General features: G+C 45.3%; 1 protein-coding gene across 2 annotated transcripts in view; it reads left to right on the forward strand.

The window, feature by feature from the left end:
• The window catches only part of LOC103305423 (protein kinase C epsilon type), a 159,309-nt gene that overhangs the window by 21,634 nt on the left and 120,440 nt on the right, over positions 1-17,235 (forward strand). For both annotated transcript variants that reach the window (XM_054727958.1, XM_054727959.1), the window contains one exon: positions 726-899. In XM_054727958.1, the coding sequence (XP_054583933.1) occupies positions 726-899 (174 nt within the window). The remainder of the gene's footprint in view (positions 1-725; positions 900-17,235) is intronic.

The following is a 17,235-nucleotide window of genomic DNA, read 5'->3' on the forward strand; positions in this document are numbered from 1 at the left end:
AAAAAAGTTATATGTACAAAAATATTCTTTGCAATTTTTATATAGTACTTAATAATTACTTGTAACTCAAGTGTCCACTAGGAGGTAAAAGTTTTAATAACTTGTAATAGCCGAAACCGGTTTGGCTCAGTGGATAGAGCGTCGGCCTGCGGACTCAAGGGTCCCAGGTTCGATTCCAGTCAAGGGCATGTACCTTGGTTGTGGGCACATCCCCAGTAGGGGGTGTGCAAGAGGCAGCTGATCGATGTTTCTAACTCTCTATCCCTCTCTCTTCCTCTCTGTAAAAAATCAATAAAATATATTTTTAAAAATAATAAAATAAATAAATAACTTGTAATATATTTACTTGAATTATCAGACACCATGATAAAGATGAAGACTGTGTAGAAAAATGCTTATGAAATACTGTCTGGTTTAAAAAAATGCTATGCTATATTTACCATACTCTTAAGTGCAAACATGACAAAATGTATGTAAACATATGGATAATTATTTAACAGATGTGCATTGAACTTTTCTTTGCCCAGACACTGTGTTAGAGATTAAAAGTAAGTAAGTGGTAGTAGCTGTATTGGGATGGATAGTTTTTCTAGACATTTTTTAAGGCTTTGTTGCTATTTAAAATGATAGAAAGAAAGGAGTCTGTTTTTAAGCACTTGGTATTGACTCATGTGTCTTCTCTCCCTACGTGTATATACTGACAGGGTGGTTTTGATTGATTGCAGGTCATGTTGGCGGAGCTCAAAGGCAAAGACGAAGTATATGCTGTGAAAGTCTTAAAGAAGGACGTCATCCTTCAGGACGACGACGTGGACTGCACGATGACCGAGAAGAGGATTTTGGCGTTAGCGCGGAAACACCCGTACCTAACCCAACTCTATTGCTGCTTCCAAACCAAGGTATGCTTAGGCCGAAGCTGGTGGATCGCCATCATGGGGCAGCGCTGGGGGGACATATGGTATCTTAACTGTCCGATGAAAAATCAATTATAGACCCTCTGCATTCTTTCTCAAAAGCCTTGTAAAGTGGAATGGATTTTACCCTTGAGAAGATCAGGGTGTATTTGAAAAGCATCCTCTTTTTTAAAGGCATGGAATTTTCCATTCAAGGTTATGCTTGTGAGGAGATGAGAGAGAGCCACAGAACTCTTTGCAGATGTATCTGGACAAAGCCGAATGACTAAGCCCAGCCAACAGGTGTGGTTAGTTCTGGCTCTGCTCTAACTTATCACTGCGCAAATCGCTAAAGCTCTATGTTGTTTTCAGGGCAAATGAAAAAGAATAAAGGCCACCCTCGCCACTCCTAGCTTGCATAATGTCACAGGAGGTAAAGGATGTAAACAAGTGCTTGAAATGCCATAGGGCCATGGTCGGCAAACTGTGGCTCGCGAGCCACATGCGGCTCTTTGGCCCCTTGAGTGTGGCTCTTCCACAAAATACCACGGCCTGGGCGAGTCTATTTTGAAGAAGTGGCGTTAGAAGAAGTTTAAGTTTAAAACATTGGACTCTCAAAAGAAATTTCAGTCGTTGTACTGTTGATATTTGGCTCTGTTGACTAATGAGTTTGCCGACCACTGCCATAGGGCAATACAAATAAGTGGCATTTTAAATTTACCATGTAGGAACCTGGTTACCAGAAGGTGGCAGTAAAGAAACAAAGATAATCTGTAACCACATCAGGGAGTCTGACCTCTGATTGAGTTGTTTCTTATTCTGAGTAAGGAAGGGAAATGCCAACATTCTTTATGAAGCTCTTATTAGGAAAAAAAAAATGGTCAAAGTCTCTTAGGATGCCTTACGGATTTGTAGTTCTCGGCTTCTTGCAAAGGTGAAGGCAACCTCACCTGAAACTCTTACCTGTGCCCGCCTGGAGCCCAGACCATGAAGATGCCATCATGGCGAGACGGTCCCCTGCTCTTGGCACACTCTCACCCCCATGTCATTGTGAATGCCAGTCTTTCCGCTTAGGATTCAACAGTCACTCATTGGGTCATTTGGCAGATTTTTAGTTAATTATATTATATCGAATCATCCCCTGGTGCCAGGTGTTGGAGATACATTGGTGAGCAAGGCAGAGACCCTGGCTTCAGGGAACTTACGTCTCTTTGGCACACTGTTTCCCTCCTCACTTGGGAAACTCTAAGAATGAAGGACTCTGTGGCACATACTTGGAAACGCTGCAATCTTGACTTCTCTTGGAGTATCTCAATATACACTTGCTTAAGTAAGTCCCCGGGGAGACCAGCAATGAAAAAAAGTTACTTTTATGTAATCTACTATTTCGTAATTATTTGATCCCCGCCATTCCAGACTGAGAACCACATCTAATGGAATTTTTCTAATCCCTCTGATCCCTCAGAAGAAAGAAATATCCTCAGAACATGTGGAAATCCCTTTTCTGAACAAGCACAGGGCTTATATGAGCCGTCCTTGTTTTTTATGTGTGTTACGAAGTGCCAAAGGTCTGCGGGTCTGTGCATTGGTGGGTATATGTACACGCACAAAGGCCCACCACGATGCTAGAGGATCAAAGTCAACTTTCTTCTTTTCTCCACTTGAGCATAATTCCAGGTTAGTGAGAAATGTGTCCAGTATTTCTCTATCTCCCACGGCGCCTGTCGGCCGGCCTCACACCTTGTAGGTGTGCACTAACATCCCGGGAGGGGTCAGTCTAGCTGTGAGTCCCCTGTACCTGGTGGAGCGTGGGGAGTCCCTGTGGAGGAGCAGCTGCCCCGCACCCCTTGGTGAGTGTGGGGGGGCATGAGCCTGGAGTCTTCAGTGCCAGCGTTGTTCTCCTGGTGCATTTCAGAACATCAAGGCTGGCTTCCTCATCGTGAGGCAGCTTTGCGAGCACAGAATGGTGGTGAATGACACCATGGGTTTCCTTTATGGGAAAGCAATAACCAAATTGACGTGGAGATTGGGGTCTGGGTGGCTGGGGGTGAGGCTGGGGAGAGGAGAGACTTTCCTCTGTGGTTCAGAGATTTACTAACTCTTTCTCAGGCCACTGTCCTGCAGCCACAGTTACGGGAGCAACTTTGTCCTGTGCCACCGCTAGTCAGTAGAACACAACACGCCTCACTCTACAGATGTCTGTGCATCTGACTTTCCTAAAGGGAGTCATTTTTAACTTCACCAAAGGACCTTCGTTTACTAATGAAAGGAATGCTGTGAAGAGTCATTTTATAAACCTCCAACTGAACTTTTAGAAAATGTGACCAGTAATCATGGTTTTAATGAGTAGCTGTTATGCACCGGACTCTTGAATTCGGTGCTAGATACGGGGTTTTCAGCAAAAAGGAAGATGATTCTCAAGTAGATGGGTTTATTAAATAAGGAATGGGAGGTATCTAATTTCCATAAGCAAGCAGAGCAGCAAACAGCATTGCATAGTTACATTCTGGGTGGGGTGTTCAAACCAGGAGGACTCGGAGGAGAGGGTGCTGGTTAGTGTCTGGAGAGGGGAAGGAGCTCAAGCCAGGCTTTGCAGAGTGGGGAGGATTGGGGTGGGAATGGGAGCTGGGTTAAGTGGCCATCGTTGGGTCCTGCTTTAGTTTCACTTTTTCTGAAAAGAATGGACCATTCCTCTGAGCCACCCCGAATTGGCTTCAACCAGGACTTTGTACGTGATTAAGGAGCACAAGACCCGATTGCAATCCTAGTGAGATGTCTTGCCTTCTTGTTTAATTTAGACACACAGAGCATCGATAGTGTTAGGTCAGGTTTAATTATTTTAAGGTGAGCCTTTATTTTTCAGTTTGTAGGACAAAACAGCCCCTATGGAAACATTCCAGAGAGATCGCACACGGCTTCTGGTTATTACATAGGTTGCTGGCGGCACTGACAATGTGTGAGATGCGGGTACCAGGTCTGGTAGGATGACTGATGGCAATGATTGTGCAAACCCATTGGCATCATTCATGAACTCAGGTAAGGTTAGTTCTGGTCACTATAGGCCATTGAATGACCAAGTTACAGTTAAAGAGGGATTTGGCCTTTTCTGTATACCAAGCCCACTTGCCCTTGGCTCATTGCACACTGATCATCCTCCATGGGATCTGGATGGGAAAAGGCCAATGGAATGGTAGCTCTCCAGGGCCAGTGAGAAAAGGCAGACAAACTAGTAAATTATGAGAACAACATTAATTTTAATCAAATTTAAACTGGTGTTTGACTTGAGTTCCCTCTATGCTGTGTTCTCTTTGGGATGCTAGAATAAATGGAAACAGCTAGGGAACGCTACAAATTTGTATTTAATTAACTGTCAAATGTATCGGATGACAAGAAACTAAGGGACTTCTGACTCCAGCCAAGATGTAGTAGTCTCATTTCTCTCAGGTTCTCTATCTTACAATTAAAAAAACCCTGGGCATAATTCTTATTTAATAAAGGCATGTGCTCATCAAGACAGATATAGCCATAAAGAATTACAGAAATTGTACTACCTGCTGATGTGCATGAGAAACTAAGATTTTCATGTTTAACATTGCCAGATGATTTAATGGTGTTAAATTAGTAGCATGCTTAATATTTTCATACATACACATACACATAATAATTGGTTTTTGGTTAGAAAAAAAAAGTTTTGCCTGTAATTATTTCAATGAATGTACATGTATTTATTGAGCATGTGTTACACGTCAGACACTGTTAGATCCTGGGGCTACAACACTCAAAAGCTATTGACTCTATACTCGTGGAGGTTACAATCTAGTGGGAGAAAGACACACAGTGATATTCTATAGCACTGTAGCTCTTCTGATGGAGTCAGTTAGGTGATTCCTTTGAAGCTCTGCAGAAGGTATTTTGGAAGGCTTCTTGGAAGAGGTGGAATCTAACCTGGACCATGAAGCATGGGTAGCATTTGGAAGAGGATAAAGGCAAAAGGATGGCTGATAAGACCTATAAGTTATCCCCAAATCTCATTTTCATTATTATTTTTCCAAAGCTAAAACCCTCAAGCATTCTGTGTCCTGCTTCCTCCTAGGAAATGACAATGGCTAAACAACAAGGAAGGAGAGGAGGCAGGGGAGGGTATTTGCAAAATAGGGAAATTCCTGCATCTGCAAGATCAGATACTGGTTGGTAGAGAGGAGAGGGTAATACTGTGAGCCTGCTTCCTTGGGCAGGGCACTTAGCTAGGCTCTGAACGTTATGGGCTTGGTGGATCAGGCCGTAGGAGGAGGAGCGACTTCAGGAATTGCTCCTTCTGGGCTCCCATTTTCCTAGGGATAGGAAAGCCTCTGAGTGGTAGGTTTGCTTTGTTTTTATTTTTATAGTTACAGGAAATAAAATTCTCAGGCATTTTTAGATTCTGTGTATGATCCCCATTGTGAATCATCATCTTCCAACTGGATCCCACAAACTCTGACTTGAATAAGTTCATCCATGACTTTCCTTCTTTCTCTCTCCCTAATCGACCCTATCTCCCACTCTTTGGCATTTCCTGCCAGGCCTGGGAAGCCAGCTCAGCGAGGGCTTTGCCTATGTGAGCCACTGCTCAGGAAACTGAGGGTGAGCTCCTGAAGAATCGCCCTGGGGCAGCCTCCCTCACTGCCCTGGGGAAATGCAGGATGGAAAAATCCTTAAAAAGCAGCTGGAGACATTTTTAAAATGAGTTTTAGTTATCAGTATGAGCTTAGAATTCAATAGTTACTTATTTGGTAATTTGTTAGATTTTTAGTTAATTATACTAGAGGCCCGGTGCACGAAATTCATGCATGGATAGGGTCCCTAGGCCTAGCCAGCGATCAGGGCCTATCTGTGAGACGACCAGCGGGGCGATGGGGGGGTGTTGCAGGGGGGCCTGCTGTCACCTGCCTTGGTCGGCCTGGAGCCGCCCACTCACTGGCCCCACCCCCTGTCGCCACCAGTCACCTCCCTCTTGGCCTGGGGCCTGCAGGCTCAGGGCAGCTCCTGCATTGAGCATCTGCCCCCTGGTGGTCAGTGCGCGTCATAGCGACCAGTCGTTTCACCAGTTGTTCCGCCCTTTGTTCGACTTGCATATTAGGCTTTTATTATATAGGATTATATTGGGGTAAGAACTGTTGAGGCATGTTGACAATTCAGGGAAAACATAGTTTCAGGGAACTCTGATGTGTATTTTGAGCATTGACTCTGAAGAACAGCAAACATGAAAGCAAAAAAAAAAAGTAAAAAATTAGGCCTTTGGTAGATTTTTGTTAAAAAAATAAAAAAGAGTTGATTATGTCAGGTTAAATCTATAAGAACCAGGAAAGCAATTGAATGAACTGGGGTCTTTTTCCTGCAGTAGCATGAAGTCTGGGGGGCTGGTGGGGTTCTGTTGGATTTGGTGAATGCCTCATAAGGGTGGATTGAGGTGTTCAACACCAAGAGTTGGTCTGTGGGTCAGACGGCCACCTGGGAATCAATATGATTGCCAATAAAAGATTTCAAACCGAGATAGCCTCGATAACTTTTCACAGATATCAGTGAAATGAGCTCTGTGGTAGAGCTTGGCATTGGCAGACTCAGTTGTCAGGGATCAGTCTCCAGCACACTCTGTCTCCTTAGTCCTGAAAATCATTCCTGCCTGAGCATGCGGGCTGGTCAGCAGCGCCATTTCTTTTCATCAGCCAACAGAGATCTTCAGTGAGGGTTTACAATGTGCAGATCACTGCAGGGCATGACCAGACTTCTGTGCTGGGGCCTCTGTCAAACTCGTGGGGTTATAAACTCACTTGAGGACATGCTCTAAGGGCTGTGAGGACTGGTGAGGAATGAGAGAGGGTGGGGGTTGAAGGCTGTCTATGTGCAAACAGGTCAGGGGTGTCCAAGTCAGTCAGAGAAAATAGATCATGCTTTTCATAATCCAGCAAGGCTTCATGGAGGAGGAGGACCAGGTCTGGAAGCATTCTGTGTGATGAAACAAAAGGTTGTAAAGTTATTTAATGCTCACATGCCCCCAAGGCAGAGAGGTCTACCTGTTAGCTCTTAATCTGCTGCCTTATGTATCTTCTTCGCCTCTAAGGAAACCTTGCATTTGAATAGGAGCCTTGCTTTTCAATATGCCTTTACTTAATCAGCCATCCTCCCCTTTTCTTAATGATGTCTCTGTGAGGCAAGGACATGGCTTCCCTTCAGGGATGGGAAAACAGGCCCAGTCAGGTCTCACAACCTGTTTGCAACAGCACCGGGGTTGGAATCCAGGTTCCCCAACAGGGCGTTATTTTGTCTCCAACCCCTCCTTCCTGTCCAAATTCTCTGCTTTACATATCCTCACCTCCAGGTCCCCTCTCCCCAGTTCCATTTGCTGTCACATACCTGAGAAAGGGTCTGGTTCACTTGCACTCAATGAGATTGGAATTTAAAAAAAAATAATGCCCATATAAGCTGGTAAGAGTAGCAGAGTCTGTCAACTTGTTTCCAGAAATGTTTCTGTTTTCTGTGAAAACAAGAGAGAAGGGAAGAGAAAGGGGCATGGGCACAGAACTTACATGCAACTTGGGCTGGATGAGAGGAGACCCTTACACCTGTCCATTCAGCCATCGTTTATGGAGCACCTGCTATGTACCATGCCATGGGCATCATGGCGCGCGACGTGCTGCCTGCGAGGGATTTAGTGGTGAACATTGTAGTAGTTCCTGGCCTCACACGTACCCGGAACTCGTTGCTTTGTCCTTCTTCAGAAACTGTTGGCCTTGGCTTTTAAAAAATAATCATATTTACTGTTTTATCACAAAGAATATTTGTTCATTGTAAAAAGATTTGGAAAGTTCAGAAAGGACAATAAGAATGATTCTCTAATGACTATTACCATTTTGATGTGTATAATTCCAGTTCAAAACACATACCTGTTCACACATACACTTATTAATAAAATTGGTGCCATACTCCTCTAGGAAACCAAGTGATACATGTATATTGTAACTGCATTCGTTTTCTCTTAATATTCTTCAACCAAACGATTTCTAAGTTTCTACACCATCCAAGGGCTGCTCATAGAGAAAGCCTGCATTTGGGGGGGTTGCAGGTCGCCAATGAACCCCCGCTTCCCGTGCAGCTGATGTTGGCCCTAAGGGAACCAGCATGCACTGCCCGGTGTTGCCCAGAGATGGCATCTGCCTCTGCCATAGAGCCACCTCATTCTCTTTATATTTCTCTCCCTATAACATAAACTACTTGAGGACAATTTGTAAAGAATCTGACATCGACATATTTCAGAGATCAGTCATAGGAACGAGATTTAAATTCCTTTGACATTATATTCATTTGTCTATGTGTTCCTCTGTAGATGTTTTTTCACCAGTAAGGGGTATGTATAGTTTCCCATTCTCCTAAACTATTTGCTTATTCTTCTAAGCTATAGTTTTTGAATTAGGTTTTGTGGAGGTGCCTCGGGAGCCCGCCATAGCACGCGTGCGCCCATGCACACACTCCTGGACACACAGGCCCCGCGTGTGCCGTGGCGGGAGGACCTCCATGCTCCTCATTCTGCTCCATTCATAGAAATTCCACTTTCAGCTGCTTTGCATATTATTATTCCAAGTAGACTATCATTTGAAGAAAGAATTTCATTTCGAAAAAGGAAAAGAAAAAAGGTATAAAACCACTGCAACTTCTGCTGAGAGTTTGGAGTTAGTCTTGATGCTTTTTAACTATCCACATGTAACCAGATGTGTATAAGCTGGCATCATTTCCTGAAGGTTTCCGTTACAAATGCCCATCCATTATTAATATGGGCATGTCCCTGAGACTTGAGTAGAGAGGGAATTTTGGAAGCAGATTCGAAACATCTCTGGTGTTCTCTGGGAGTGCTCTCTCTCACTTGGTTGGATCACTCATAGATGTATCTGTCGGACACAATCCTTAAAAGCCATGTGCTTAAACCACTTTGTCTCACTGAAGAAGGTTTTCCATCCTAGAAAGAGAGCGAGAGAGAGAGAGTGAGAGAGAGAGAAAGAGGGCATGCGACTGGGATATGACACTTCTCCGGTAATGAACGTGAGAATCTGCTCTGTGCCAGAACCTTGTTAGGTGCCTTTGGGAGATAACAGGGACTGGGACTCCTGTGTTCAAGGAGAGGTGACAATATATATCACACAGTCACTTCGACTAAAGGTGGTATGTGGGAGAGACTTAGTGAGCATCTATTATGTGGCAAGCCTTGTGCACGAACTCATTTCCTAACTTACACCAGTCCCATGGGGTATAGATATTGCCATGTCCCTGGGCAGGTAAAGAAACTGAGGCTCAGGGAGGCTTAGCAACTGGGCCAGGGTCACACAGATAGTTTCATGATAGAGCTGGGATTCAGACCAGCGATTCCCACCCTTGCCTCCTGTGGGAGAGAAGGACCACCATGGAGGAGGAATGTGCTCTGAGGGGGAGTCCCTGGGTGGAGGGTGAGGAGCAGGGCACAGCAAGTTTCAGGGAGGGAGGAGTTTGCAGGAGGAAACCCCTAATTTAAGGAGAGTCATGACATGGCTGCTGAAACAACAGGTGCCCACTGGGAGAGCGTGAGAAAGACAACCTCATGAGGAGCTGTGGCCTACGCTGTGGGGTTCGTACACGGCCCGGCAAGGGGTTTGGACTGATTCTGCAAGTAAAGGGTTCCTTGGAGGTGTTCCAGGAAGTGATGACCCAGAGCATAAGGTGGCAGCTCTCTGTGGTGTGGACTAAAGGGGAAAACAGAAAGCAGAGCTGCTGGTGAGGAGGCTGTTTCAGGAACTCACGAGTCCAGAGGCGGTGGAAGACCTTCTGAAGGCAGAGCCGCCAGAGGCCATTCCAGGTCCCTCTTGCATCCGGGAAGGCGGCCTGCTTGCGAAGAAGGTAGAGCGCTCCGCTTAATCTCTAGAAAAGATTGACTGCGTAACCCTGGACTGAGGAGAAACAAGAACTCAGATTGCTGCCAATTGGGTTATGACCTGTACACTTCTAGGGTGTCCACTGCCCACAGTTCAATGGGTGCATAATGATCAAGTTGAAATAAAAAGTTTCACCTTGAAATCTAAAACCAGAGGTCCAAGTTACCTAACCCTTTCACCAAACAAAGCCAGTTTCCTCATTGGTTGACGTCAGACCTCTCAATGCCATCTATTGGATTTCAGGATTTACCTTTTTTTTTTTTTTAAGTGTTTATTTTTAGATGCATGCTGAATTTTGATAGGAGCCGATGTTGTTTTACGCACAGGGCATTTTGTAGAGAAGCTTCAACCCAGTCTGCTGAGATTATTCAGCTTGAGCAGGGGGCCTTTCTCCTATCACCTGGACTTTTGATCCAGTGGCCTCAGGTGCTTTCAGATACCCATGCTGGTCCTTCGTGCTGCGCCTTTGCAGATCTTGCCAGGTGGTGGGTGCAGCCCATTTGGCTACTCGTGTTCCTGGGCGCCATACTGATTTGTGGTTAACACAGGATGCAAGAGAGAGGGCACCCTGAGTCAAGGAACTGTGTTTCTGGCCCTGGCTTCTGCCACTGATGCCTGCTGTGAGAGCGTTATCTGGGCATTCATTTCTTCACTTATGCTAAAAGGTGGGGGAGAAAGCAGAGAGGGGACTTGATCTATGTGGCTGTAAATCCTAAACATCTGTGGAAATGCAGCTCCTTGGGAACCACCATGGGGCCATCACAGACTTGTTTCTGATGCATGAGCAAACAGTGTTTCTGTCTGGCATCCCTTTTTCTAAGCTCAGCTCAGTAAATGTTCCTATCTTGACCAAAGCCTTTATGTCCACAGGGCTGGCATTCTACACCAGGGTTCCAAATTCAAACACCTTCAGTGATCACCTCAGCCAGGAGGTATTCTGGTTGTCTTATTAAAGTGCACTAGCTGGGCTGGTATCCCCCTTCCATTTCAGAGTCATCCTTGCTCAATGATAATGCTAAGAGCAAACATTTACTAGGTGTACCAGTTAATAATGCGGATTTTGTAATCGAAGAAAACATGATAATTTCAAGAGAAACATCAAAAGTGCTTTATTCAAAGTACTGTCCATCGCTAGCTACACATTTCCCCCATCTTTAGGTAATTTGTGGATACCGTCCCAGTAGAACTTTTCTTGTTTTGAGGCAAACCATTCAGAGACCCAATTTTCCACTTCTTCATTCGTTTTGAAGTGCTGCTCAGAAAGTGCGTGTGCCATCGATCGGAACAAGTGGTAATCTGAAGGAGCAAGGTCTGGTGAATACTGTGGGTGGGTTAATACTTCCCAGGCAAGATCTTTTAACGTGTCTTTAGCTGGTTTTGAAGTGTGTGATGGTGCATTATCATGAAGCAAAATTACTTTGCCGTGTCTTCTGGCCCATTCTGGTCGTTTCACGATCAAAGCGTGGTTCTAGTACTGTAATAAAGTTATATGAATGTGGTTTCTCCCTCTCGCAAAATATCTTATTGCACTGTGTGTTCACGCTTCTTGTGATGATGTGAGATGACAGGGTGCCAAGGTGATGAGGTGAAGTGAGGTGAGCGACATGGGCATTGTGACATAGCATTAGGCCACTATAAAGGTTACACAAACGCAAGCCCTGGGATTCTGCAACAGTCCATAACCGGAGCAGCTACTAGGTGACTAACGTTTGGGCAGAGTCTACAGTGTGGATACTCTAGGCAAAGGGATGATTCATGTCTTGCAGAGTGGGAAGGCATCAGGCTTTATCATGCTACTCAGAATGGTGCGCAGTTGAAAACTTAGCAATTTTTTAGTTCTGGAATTTTCCTTTTAATATTTTCGGCCCGTGGTTGATGACAAGTCACTGAAACCCCTGATAGTGAAACCATGGATGGGGGGTTGGGGGGAGGACTATTCTAGTTGGCTTCAAGAAACTTCCTTTTGTCTGATGATTGGGAGAGATTAAGCTCTTGAGGACAGTGAAACTCGTAAGAGACCAGGATGTATATAAAATGGTAGTTGGTTAATTTGTGTTTGGTTGGTGACCAGACCACTTATGTCTGTTACCCAGGGCACCCTGGAATAACTCTTTGGGGGTAATATTTTAGGCAGTCTGAATTGTATTGGGAAAGTAATAGAAGGAAAAACAGCCCCTCTTCTCGTTACGGGAACTTTTTTGGCAGAGGCAATGAGAAGTCGAAACATCCACTTTTGACCCCACCAGAGCATTTTATTTTCACCTTGACATTCCAGGGAAACTGCAGGAAGGACCCCTGTGGTGTGGCAAGAGATACACATTAACTTCTCTGTTGAGTCAATGGGATATTCACTTGTGATTCATCAGCAGTATGTAATCCATTTTATTGGGAACGCGTGTGCAGGTTGCTAGGGAACTAAGCTCTTTATCCCGCTCTGGCTCTGAGGCTTGGTTTGGGCCTCATGGTGGCAGTAGGGTTTGTGGCCTCCCTTAGTCCTCTGAAAGCAGTATGGGATGGGGGTGCAGTACAGTATGAGTTAGAGGGTGGGAGTGGTGGGGAAAAGGATGTCTTTGTTCTCACTGTTTCTCCCATCCTTTATCTAACCCATGCCCATTTTGTTTCATTGTTCAGGGAATAGCTTAAATCCAGCCTCCTTTATCAAGCCCTAGTTTATGAAGAGTTTCTAGATTCACCAATATTAACACCAAATGGAACACAATGCCATTAAAGTTGAAATTCTTCCGTAGTCTAAAGCACCCAGAGTTTTGCTCCTTTCGGGGACTTGACTAGAGATACGGGAAGTATTTCTTAATGTAGTGACTTGGAAGTGCACTTCACAAAGAAGTAGGTGCACTAGGAGAAAACTTGAAAATAAAACCTGACCTTTGAAAGTAAATAAATTTAGGAGTGATTGCTCACCTTACAAAAGCCAACGCTTATAAAATGTTTACAGATGAATTCACTACGAAGCACCTTAGGCTGGCGAGATCCACTTGGATTGCCGGAAGGAGTGGCTGACCTGTATGTAGCGGGGTTCGGCAGAGTAGCCGAAATGCGAGGCATTAAACACAGCAGCAACGGAGGAGCCATACCAGGGAAGGGAGGGGAAGGTACCTGGAACACATACCATCAGTCAGGGAGGAAGGTCTCTGCTTTAGTATATATTAGACAGTCAGTATTTTTTCAAGACCTGGTATGTCTTCAGCTCAGTACCCGGTATGCTAGGGATAGAAAAGGCACAATCCTTGTCCAAAGAATGTCTAGTCTATGTAGGGAGGGAAGACTAGCACAGGTGAACCAGAGAATGAAGAATGATTCTGTGCAAAAATGAGCGGAACAGAAATTATCTTAGAGAAACACAAGTTTGAGGGCTTGAGTAGTAGGCATGCGTCTACAAATTGGAGGCACCCTCTCCTCTGGCATATGAAGGACTTGGTCACAGGAGTAAGAACCAGGCGTGGTGAGCACGTGGGATTGGCTCTGTGCAATCATGACATTGTGTGCAAAGGAACAAACCCTTGAGACAGATGTAGATGTTAATGTCGTTCAGATCCTCCCATCCAGCTGCCTAGCCCACTGTTGATCTCTGCAGCTTTAAATCGCATTCCTCAGCTTATCGCAGTGGGAACTGAAGAGAGCCTGTTGTCCTGGGCACTGAGTAGACACAGGAAGTCAATATCTTGTGGATGCCACAGGCAGAAACAAACGGGGTCCTTCCAAAAACTTTAAATGATAGATGCTTCCACCTCAAAAACTGTGTGATTCCTGGGCCTCTGTATCCCAAGAAGGGTGGCTTCTGTTCAGCTCTTGGAGCTACTTGCCAATTCATGAATCTTGATGGCTCAATCTTTAGCATAAAATGCAGGCATTCAGATGCTCCTTCCTCCGCTGCAGGAACTGTTATGAACAGTTGCGGGAATGTGAGAGTAAAAAGCCCATTTGATCCACATAGGCATTTTTGTGGGAGGGGAAAAGTATAAGTTTAGAGGGTTGGTGTTGTTGTGTTTGTTTTTTTCAATCTATACAAATTGTTCAAAGGTTAAGGTAAATCCCAATTTTATACTAAGGGACATTTAGACTGCATAGATAAAGAAGGAAAAAAATAGGAAGGAGTATGAGCAGTTGGACAAACTGAGAAACATAGTAGACTATGCAAAAATATTTCTATCAGGATGCGTGGGCTCTGGCTAGGTGGCTTAGTTGGCTGGAGCATTGTCCCATATACCAAAGAAAGGTGACAGGTTTGGTTCCTGGTCAGGGCACATACCCAGGTTTCGGGTTCAATCCCTGGTTGGGATGCGTATGGGAGGTAACTGATCGATGATTCTCTCTATCTTTCCCTTCCTATCTCTGGAATAAATTTTTTTTAAAAAGAAAGAATACGAACCTCTTTTTGGAAGACTGTATAATTTGGAAGGTTTGAATGTATCTCTTTGATCTTTAAATCTACCAAAACGTTGTCACTTTAATGTAAGGAAATGGTATTTGAATTGAAAAGGTGAGGAACTGACCACAGCTTACCTAAATGTGGCAGTTTGCATCCAAGGGAACAGAATGAACCAGTTCAATTCCTGTGTCATGACCTTTTAAGGAGAATGCTTGAGGGACTTTTTAAAAGGACATTTTTAAAAAGAGAAAGTGATAACGTCCTTAAGAACTAAGACTTGAGCCTTAAGAACTGGTGATTAAATAGGGAGAGACACAGATAAAAGATCTAAGTCCCAGAAAGATACATGCAGCAATATATTGTTTAGAGATAAACACGTTGGTGATGAAACTAAAAAGAAAAACAGGGCAGGGATTACCAGGAAAGTCCATACGATGATTATCCCTACCCTGGGTGGGGATGGAGCGAGGGAGGGAAGGGGATGCAACAAGAGTGGTTTAAAGGAGCATCTGAGGTCCAGCAGTCATCTCTTATCTGTCCAGAGGCGTTATGGCTAACAGGGAGTTTGCTTTATTGGATTACTCTTTAAAATATGTATGTATGCGTTATATATATTCTTCTGTAGGTGTGCTTTATAACAAAAGAGGAGAGAGAACAAGACCACAGAGGTACCCAAGCTGCCATGGATATATATTGGCATTTTAAATAATGATGCCCCTCAAAAACAGTTCTCACTGCAGTAACCTCTGCGCTGGAGGACGGCATCTGCCTATCATTATTGTGCCACGAAAGTCCTGCTTTTCCTGTTGTCTTTGGCAGTGAGGTCTGACTCAAGGACAGGAAATGTGGCAACTGGTCACATGGTCGTTTAGCTGGGAGGATAAAGCATAGTCCCCACCTCCTGACCCAAGGCCAAGGCCAGGCTGGGGCTGAGCTCGAGGGGTTATCCACAGGAGAGCTGGTCTACCCACTACCCCCTGGCCTGGGGCCTCCCTTTCACAGGTTGAGGACTCTTGGGGAGTAACCCAGCCCAGCCTTCCTCTTTCAGGGGAGAAATCTTCCCCACTTTCCTCCACTTTGGTGCTGCCCAACATTTTTCAAGCCATGTTTTATAGCCGAGATGCGGTAAACATTTCATTTGGCAATTTATATTATGAAAACCGTAGACATCCTTCCATTTCCACCTCCAAAATTATGGGTTAATTCTGCTTCTAGGCTGTATGCGTGCCTGCATGTCGTTTGGAGATTCTGACAGCTAGCCTCTGTCGGGGACAAGTCCCTGCCTGTGCCGCCCGCCCCCAGACTCACCGCCGGTGGAAAACAGCCTTCCTTGCTGCCATCACCCGCAGCGGTTTATAGAGCCTTCTCTATAAGCCAAAAATAATAGCGGCGGGCATTTTTTACAGCACTTTGCCTACATTTAAAAGCTCTTTACATATGTCGATTAACATAACCCTTGCCAGGGCTGGATGAGGTGGGTCTCCGAGACAAGGAGAGGCGGAATGCCTCCCGAATGCCTTCCCTATCACACAGCTAGGGAGCAGTGGAACTGAGGTTTGAGCCCCGGCATCTCTCCTAACTTTGTCCCAGTGCTCAACCCTGCTGTGCTGCCTCAGAGAACAGGCCCACACCCTGACAGGTGTGGTTTACGCTGACCACACCTCTTATTATTCTCCCATTTTAGGGGTGAGCATGCTGAGGTTCGGAATTTCATCTCATGAAGGGTTGACGAGAGGGAGCCCTGAAAGTGGCTTTGGGAGACCAATAAAGATCTCCTCTGTCCCTGACTTCTTTATCCCCCTCTTCACGCCACCCCCTCCCGACCCCACCCCCATGGGATGGAAACTCCTCCTCCCAGGGTGTTTGGCTGCTGGAGTGAGAGCACGGGCGAGCCTGTACATGTATTGCTAATTGCTTAAACATCGTGGAAAGGAGGGTGTCTTATTATGTTGTGTTTTTTTTTGTGTGTGTGTGTGTGTGTGGGAAAGCTGTTCATACAATGCTGGCCGACTCCTGAGCTTTAAAGTAAACAACTACATCATTTTGTACAGAGAGAGTCCGGAAAAAGGAAACTGTAAGAAAATATCACCCTCCTCCATATCTCTCTCTCTCTCTCTCTCTCTCTCTCTCTCTCTCTCTCTCTCTCTCTCTCTCTCTCATAGAAGTGGAAACAGAAGGCTCCATGCATAATGACCCCCTTCTCAGGTTGCCTCTCTGAGTGAATGTTTCCTGTACCTCGCTTTCTCCTCACTGCCCTCACTGTGATACAAGGAGGAACGTCCACCTGCAAAACATGGCTAGAGATTCTGTAAACCCGTTAGCAAGTTCAGCTACTTCTCCTCCGGGGGTGGTGAAAAGTCCTCACTTGCAAAGCTGCAGGGTGGCTGGAGCAGGGCGACCAGGCTGACAGCGCTCTGTGGTCCTCACATCCTGGGGTGTAACGTGTCGCTGTGGTTTGAAAACACGGATCGTGTTCTAGGCATCTCCCTTTCACCTGGGGCAGGCAGCACTGGAGAACCTTCCAGATGAGAATACACTCAGAGACACAGCCAACTTTCTGAGAGAACACCAGTACCCTACCCATAAGCCTCCGCGCCTAACATCTGCATCCCTTCAACCCACACCAGGGGCCTTCTTGGCGGCCTCCTCAGACGGAAGCTTGTCTTGTCATCTCATAATCCCCCAGGACAGTGGTATTTGGCCGTGAGGGCTTAGGGAGTGGGAGAGACAAGAAGGGCAGAAGCAGCGATCATCAGAGTCCCCCTCGGGCTTTCCCAACCACGCCCCCACCCCCAGGATTCTAAGTGCTGTCCCTTCTCCCCCATCAGTGTTACTTCTGAAAAGCCATGGCCTCTTTCAGAGGTGTACCAGCACGCCATCGCTGATGTATAAGATGTAAGGATGCTGCCTTTAGGATTGCTGAAGTGAATGTCTCCTAGGGTCGCTGCTATGGTAACACTTTCCTGTAGCAAATGATAAACCGTTACAATAGCAAAAAAGGTATTATCCATTTTAAATGACT

Source organism: Eptesicus fuscus, chromosome 16 (assembly GCF_027574615.1).
Source record: "Eptesicus fuscus isolate TK198812 chromosome 16, DD_ASM_mEF_20220401, whole genome shotgun sequence".
In the NCBI taxonomy this organism is placed as follows: domain Eukaryota; kingdom Metazoa; phylum Chordata; class Mammalia; order Chiroptera; family Vespertilionidae; genus Eptesicus; species Eptesicus fuscus.